Below are 7,448 nucleotides of genomic sequence, written 5' to 3' on the forward strand. Positions count from 1 at the left end.
CATCTCCATTTTGTTTATGTTTTGTCTATCATCTGTCTTTTTTGACGTTGGGGTTAGGTGTGAAATCAACTATGTCTGACCTTTTTTGTTTTGTGTTTTTAGGAAAAGGTTTGTCTTCATGACTTTTTCCCATTTGCATTCTTAATAAATTTTATTTAGTCTGTCAATAATGACTCCTTTCACATAAGTAGTCATTTGATATTTTGTTAATACAAACATATTGATTAGAGCGACTTAACCACTTTGTGTCCTTCTGTCGACTGTGTTCTTTTTTAGGGTGCCTGAATGAAAGTTGATTTCTGGTCACAAGTAACCACCTAATAGTACATCCATTCTTTCAAAAATCTTATCTATTTATTAAATGGCATTGGATTGTACATTCTTCACACCTAGCCCACACCTTTCAGAGAATTTATGTTTAGTTCAATGACCTCCATTTAAAGATTTAAGAGGAAGTTGTAGAGTCAGACATAACCTTAGTAGGCTATGCCACATTATATTAATTACATTTATTGATGTTTTGGCTTTGCAGTAGTAGAGTATACACCATCACTATTGTTTGTGTCTGCATGAGTAACTCAGAGTAAATGAAGATTCAGCAGGGAGAGAGGGAGCCTATAAAGACTCTATGGAGCAATAGAAAATATGGTTATTCAGCCTCAGGGTGAAGTCAAATTCATGGTAATCTCCAAGAGGCACACACACAACTTTAAACTCTTGGTGCTATAGATAGGCTAGTGATTGTTTGCAATGAAAGATGAAAAACACCCATTCACTGCTTGTTTGTTACCTTTTTCCTTTTATTTAGATATAACTGGCAACATTTTAGCCACACATTGTCCACCTTTACATTTACTGTAGAAAAAACGAGGAATAAGTCAGATTCTATCTTGTCTGATTCTTTAGATAGATAGATAGATAGATAGATAGATAGGGCATCTATGTGACATTTCAGAAGGTTAACTTGAGTAGCTGCATGCATTTATAGTGGATTGATCTGAGTGGTTTTGTCTCTTGCTGTTGGTTGCCTTGACAACAAAAATATGTTATGCTCCATACCGCTTGTTTTGTTTTTATTTGTATCCCACAGTATTTAAAGCACCTTTGAGGATTTTGAAAAGCGGTATATAAGTCTGATGTATTATCATTCCACTCCAAAACCAGACATTTGGCAAAATAATTTTTTTATATCACATGCAAAATACAAGATCTATAAAAGGTGGTTATGTCAGCACCAAACAGCTTTTGAAGCCAGAATAAAATACAGCTCATGATTGTGATGGACACTATCAGCAGAGACTCATTCAGTGTGCCAACCCCATCATTTGACAACAATGTTACAGGGTAATACAAAGAACAGACTAGTGTTCTTTAACTGACCATTTTTGTCCCTCCTCTGCGTTATCTAGATTGAGAAATAAATTGGTGTGTCACCTAAAGTTATAATGTGAGCAATTAATACTCTTGAACAACATATATTTCAATGTCAACATTGTAATACACACCACCACATCTTGTCCAGTCACTTTTTTGTAAAATTCCCGAAGTGTTCTTTCAACCTTGATATAAAACATTACATTTCTACATTTTTTGTCTTCACATCAGTCACATAATGTAAGCTTTAAAGCACCATATATATATATATATATATATATATATGTATATGTGTGTATGTGTGTGTATTTCTAGCTAGACAAAAGAGCACCTAAAACAACAGAAAGGTTACTTGGTATCACAATAGGCTACAAGTAAATTCAACACATTGTCTATTTTTTTTCTTTTAAGAGTAGGCCTATCTCAGAGTGTTGTTAAATGCTAGCAGTAGGCTACTTTTTCATAAAGCCCAGTCAGCTGGTAAAGTCAGCTATAAACTATAGAAATAAAATTATCTATAATCCATTTTATTTTTATGTTACAAACAGCTGGTCGAAATGGCAGAAATTTAGACGGATCCTCAACGACCGCCCGAAAGCACGCTAACGAGATGGAGAGTGACTGAAGAGAGAGAGCACCCAGTGTTGTTAAAACAAAGCAATGAAGCAGAGAAATAAAACGTGTTTTCGCCGATTCATCACTAGAAATGAAACTGTAGCAAGCATTTCACTATCACTAACGTTATCCACATTCATATTTAGACGAAACAAATGATAGGCTATATTTAGTTACAGAAAAGTTATAACGGAAGTAGGCAAAGAGGCGTTGTAATGGAGATGATACACCGTCTCATCGCATTGGTGTAAAATCATTGGTCTGAACTGGGCTTTACTGTACAGCAATAAAAGGAAAAGAAAGAAAGCAGAGATGAAGGCAAGTTTTTTGTATTCCAAGGTGAAACATTTGTTCAGCTCATACTGAGAGGGGCTTTAATGGCCATTTCCATTTCACTGATCTGATTTGTTAGGTAGGCTACTGTATTTCTCTTTTTGGCCTTATTCTCTCTATAGCATTTACCATCAATCCTCTCTCTGGCTGATGTGCTTGCTTCTTCACTAGAACTTCTCTGCTGCAGCCAAGACATCCTCCCATACTTCAAGTAACAGTGAGGCCTGAGCCTACCCAGAGTTCTCCAGCATGCCCTGCGAAATGTGTGGGAGGAAACGCAGAACAGCAGCGGGTCCAGAGCACCGTTGATATACCACAGTGGAAGCGACAAATATGATTTCAGGATTGTGTAGACAGAAAGGACAGTGTCGGACCACACAACCACGTAGACCTGCATCAGTGACGAGGCAATGTCCGGAAAGTTGCAAACAAAAAAGGCAAACACGACTGCACCTGGAAGACAAAACATATAAGATGTTATTGGCTCAATTGGATAGCTTAAAGGACCTCAAAATGATAATTCAATAAATTTGCATTTACTAGCATAATATATAGTCTAAATGCAGGACATCAACAAAGTAGACAGATCCTGACACTAAGCTATATCGTGAGGTAACTTCAGGCTGCCATCAAAAATTCATCAAAGGGAGTCCAGCCTCTGCTATCTGATTGGCCAGGAAAAGTTGCTAAAAGCTAAAAGCGTAATTTTTCATTTTTGATTGGAGGATAGCTCTTATCTTATCTGGTCAGAAGGCAGTTGAGACAGATGGACAATGAATAATAACTCAGTCAAAAAATGTAGTTTTTGTCTGCATCTATGTGTTAACCTAATTTAACTAAAATAAAAACGCTGAGCTCATTGCAATTCATTAATTGTCTTGTTAGCAACAAAGAGCACAAGTAGTCACCAAGGGTCCAGCATCACCTGTGTACAGACATGCAAATGAAATTCGGTGTCCCACTTTCTGGAGTGACCTGACAAATAGACCTTTATAAGGTCTTCATCAGACTGAGATAAACTACAGGGCTTGGGAGATTAACTATTCCACAACCTCAAGACATAAACAAGGTTTTTTATAATTTTTCGTAGCTAACCCATTAGTTTTAGAGCTCTCTTTTCATTTAAAAGTAGCTTTCCATTCTGATGGCACTGGATTTCTCTTCTTCCTTGTGGATCTGGCCGCGTGAGACCCATGTTTCTCCTTTGATGTCCGTTCCGCCTCAGGTAGAGCAGGATGAGCAGATAGAGAGTAGAGATAGTGACCAGCGGGACCTGTAGTTGGAGAGGGATGTTGAGTGCCTGTTTTTGATGCAGATATGCAAATACAAGCTCTCGGACAACCCTCATCTTACCACAAAGAAGATCCCCGCTCTCAGTAGTAAAGCTCCTTTGTATACGTAAGCAGGATCAGGCTCTGTCATCTCACACATGGTGGAGACTTGGAAGGCGTCTTCTCGTGTAGTGGCTGTGTAGTCCAGGATGCAGGCACGAGCCTGGTCATAGACTAGAGCAAAGGGTACTGCCGAGACCAGAGAAATGATCCATACTGAAACAAGGCATGGCAGCCGAGACTTCTGTTGGAAAGAAAGGAGAGAGGCTAAGAAATTCCACTTGTTAGACCATGTTCACAAAATTTTATGAAATGTTAAATATGGGCTGCTCTTCTGTGTTGTATTTTATTTTCTTCCCGACCAGTTGTGTGTCTTTTGCATTTTGTGAAGTTTGCAGCTCTGTATGTGGCCAATTTCTATCCTCATTTCTTTTACATTTCATTCTGGGATACAAATATAGCACAGGTAAAAGGAACCCATTATGTTATTTGTCATCTGGCCTGGCTCAAATCCTGTTGATTCCAAAAAAGAAATTTGCATCTTCAAAATGTAGTTGGATACATGCTTTATTTTCCACTGGTATATATATATTCTGCAGTTTGCATATGATAATTTGAGTATGAACAAGAAGCATACTTTGGTGACAGGTGTGGATGAATGTATTAAACAGTATTAAAAGACATCCCTAAGCTTTTTGAATTATATGTTATGGTATATTTATTGTGCAAGTACTCAACCTTCAGGCTGGAGACAGACCACATGGTGTGGCAAATGGCTGCATAGCGCTCAGTGGTGAAGGTCATGATAACCCAGCTTGTGGTGGCACAGTACACTTGGCGGACCATGAAGTAGACTTTGCATACTGTTTGGCCCAGACGCCATGGGTAGCTCTCCCAGTAGTACCGATACAAAGTTACCGGGATGGTCAACAGCTGCAGAATGTCTAAAATTTTAAGAAAAAGAAAAATGAAGATCATTTAGAAATGGATGGTTCCTTCAAGTAGGCAATACACTGTAGCTGTGGTGTTAAAAAGGAACTGCCAAAGTCCAGGACTGACAATATTAAATTGAAATAATTAGTTGAAATTTTTTATTATATGTGTGCTCATTATATACATTCATTTGACATGCAATTAAAATATTAATTAAAATTAAAAACCAATTTTAATTTTTTTAGGTTTTAAATGCATGTGAATACATTCCTGCATGCCCAAATTAAAATGAAGAATATATTATTTTCAGTGTACACCAAAGTTTAATCTTGCAATATTTATAATGAAATGGAACATGAAACATCATAAGCACTTGTCATGATTGGAATCTGATACAAATTCAGTGAATGTGTTGTTTAACATCCACTGTATGATGTCCAATGACAATACACAAGCCTGAAAAAAACATCTTTGGTATAATTCAAAAGGAAAGTGTCTTTAAAATGGCATTTCAATTTGATGTGTACATAATTACATTTACATTACAAGAACAATAACAATTAAAGCTGTTTTTATTAAATTATAATTTTGGCAAGTATGGTTATATGTATACAAATTGAGGTAGACTTTTATTGAATTATTTAATTGTCAGTACTGGTCTTCCATAAGGTGTAGTATGTAGTAGCATGGCAGTAGTGTAGCGTATACCTGATATGACCAGGCTGAGAAGGTAGAAACGAATGGCACTGACTCTCATATGAGCATCCATGAGGAGAGTCAGTATGCTCACACCATTGAGTAAGACCTGTAGAGCATTAGGGGACAGCATTTAGTTGTCTAGTGTGTTTTTTTCTGTCAGCATATCATTTTCACTCTATGACTTGTGGCTTAGTGCTGCTGCTGAATTTGACCATCACGTATACCACTTGGTGTTGTAATTCAGAAGGTAAAATTGGTGTGTGAAGTGTGTCTAGTAAACTGACTGTTCATACTCCCAACAAGAAGATGATGCTGTAGAAGATGGTCATGGGGACAGCAATTGTCAGCGGCTCCCTTTTGGTGACACTAATGTCAAGCTGTGGCTTCTCACTCGGTCCGACATTACAGTCAAATGAAATATGCTCTGAGAAGTTCATGGTGGCAGCTGGCTGAGAACTAGAAGGATGTTGTAGAGAAACAGTCTTTAAATCCCATGATGGAGTTGTGTAATGAAGATAATGGGTTTCATTCTCAAGTTCCTCCTCAATAATTATTATTAATGAAATAGACAATAATGTTGCCATTACCAAGCATTATGCAGATCAGATGCCATTGTTTTTAAATTAGGTTGCTTTCAAATGAGCACCCACTTTTTTCATGGTGTTGCATATATTTAGTGTGCACAATTCAGTCGCACAATCAGCCAGAAGAAGTTAAGAGGAGGAGGGGCGCCTATATGTTCTCTCTCATACATTTTCATTAAGAGAGTGGCCTTTCAATAGCTTTGAAAGAAGAAAAGAAGAGTCTTTGGGAGGGATAAATCTGCAGCTGTCATTTAAGGGATAGTGTAACAATTCCATGTTTATCCTTTTTTTGTGTACTGATTTTTTTAAATGTGAACAATTTCCTCTTGCTATTTTAGCAAATGTCTTATATTAAACGCAAGGTTGATATAGTACAATATATTACTATACACTACAAATAGTGATTTTCAAAGAGACTGTAAAAAATAATAAATATAATTATTACATTCTATGAATTTTCAGCGTCAAGGTTGATTTACCTTAAATGTACGATAAGCATATATAAATTGACAAAAAATACATTTAAGAAAAAGATCATTGACACTAAGTGAATCCTTCAGTGAATTCAGTCAAATTTGACAAGCTTAACATTAGATCAGTGTGCACACAAATAATCAGTGCAAATCAGCCATCTTGAATGAACACATTCACCAGTTGCATTTTGAGACCTAAATATTCCACCTTTTTTAAACAGTTAAATCTAGAGGTAAAGTAGATGTCAGGGAAAATTGACTAATTAGAGGGCACAGCATGCAAAGGTTCATGTAATTGCCTGTAATTATATTCACCTGTCAAACATTTCATTTGAATTAAATAGGAACCGGACATGTCCAATTAAAATCTGGCAAGCACAGCCTGTTATACTGCCAATGTAGCCAGTTACAAAAAAAAAAGTTGTAAGTTGCAAGCTGTATTGGATCAAGTGTGTGTAGACTTACCTTATTGAGGCAAAAATGCAGGATGAAGCCGAGCAGCTCTTTTCACAAGCAAAAAAACACAGCTGTGGTCGTCTCCCTCCTTCCGTCTGTGACCCACTCTCTGTAACTCACACTCTCTCTCTCGCTTTCGCCGTTTACCTCTCTCTTCACGCTCAGATACAGACGGTCAAAACAACAGGTGATAGAAAATCCTAAAGAAGTCAATGCAGCTGCTTCAACATGCTAGAATGAACAATGAAATTACTGAGGAAAACACAGTGACCTGTTCCAGCACCAGCCTTGTTTCTGCAGTCGTTTCTTGATATTTCATGCAGATGTTCACCAGTGTAGCCTACGCATGCACCTGCTCTTCAATTGATAAGTGAGGGAATCAGAAGTGCACCTGACACACTGCTGCCACACACACCACACACACACACACACACACACACACACACACACACACACACACACACACACACACACACACACACACACACACACACACACACACACACACTATTGTTTTTGTCACTTACAAGGACAGTGTTTTGACTTGAAATGTATTCCCTTGAGACTAACCAGAAACCAAGTGTTAATCACAAGATTAATATTCACCTTGTGGGGATCAGTTTTTTTGTCCCAAATGTGGGGCAAGTGCC

At 37.5% G+C, this 7,448-nt stretch overlaps 1 protein-coding gene across 4 annotated transcripts; it reads right to left on the reverse strand.

Annotated features, from left to right (window-relative positions):
* Nucleotides 1-779: 779 nt before the first annotated feature.
* LOC120547679 (pyrokinin-1 receptor-like) lies at nucleotides 780-7,215 on the reverse strand. 4 transcript variants are annotated; one of them, XM_039783217.1, is made up of 7 exons: nucleotides 6,808-7,215; nucleotides 5,579-5,741; nucleotides 5,295-5,391; nucleotides 4,392-4,597; nucleotides 3,676-3,897; nucleotides 3,418-3,595; nucleotides 780-2,775 (listed from the first exon to the last, which is right to left on the reverse strand). In XM_039783217.1, the coding sequence occupies exons 2-7, from the start codon at nucleotides 5,720-5,722 to the stop codon at nucleotides 2,342-2,344; spliced, it is 1,281 nt and encodes a 426-aa protein (XP_039639151.1). In that variant the 5' UTR covers nucleotides 5,723-5,741; nucleotides 6,808-7,215; the 3' UTR covers nucleotides 780-2,341. The 4 variants fall into 4 exon arrangements, with proteins under 4 accessions (XP_039639151.1, XP_039639154.1, XP_039639150.1 ...); XM_039783220.1 differs by lacking the exon at nucleotides 5,579-5,741; XM_039783216.1 differs by lacking the exon at nucleotides 6,808-7,215 and having other exon boundaries at nucleotides 5,579-6,793.
* Between the last annotated feature and the right edge of the window lie 233 nt (nucleotides 7,216-7,448).

Source organism: Perca fluviatilis, chromosome 19 (assembly GCF_010015445.1).
Source record: "Perca fluviatilis chromosome 19, GENO_Pfluv_1.0, whole genome shotgun sequence".
NCBI lineage: Eukaryota > Metazoa > Chordata > Actinopteri > Perciformes > Percidae > Perca > Perca fluviatilis.

What these genes read in the sequence shown, in the direction of transcription:
- LOC120547679 (XM_039783216.1), bottom strand. Translation starts at nt 5,869, where the DNA reads ATGGCAACATTATTGTCTATTTCATTAATAATAATTATTGAGGAGGAA. An exon ending in TCTCAGCCTGGTCATATCAG is followed by an intron (nt 4,598 to 5,294) that starts GTATACGCTACA and finishes TTAAAATTTTAG; the next exon opens with ACATTCTGCAGCTGTTGACC. An exon ending in GGTCTGTCTCCAGCCTGAAG is followed by an intron (nt 3,898 to 4,391) that starts GTTGAGTACTTG and finishes TCTTTCCAACAG; the next exon opens with AAGTCTCGGCTGCCATGCCT.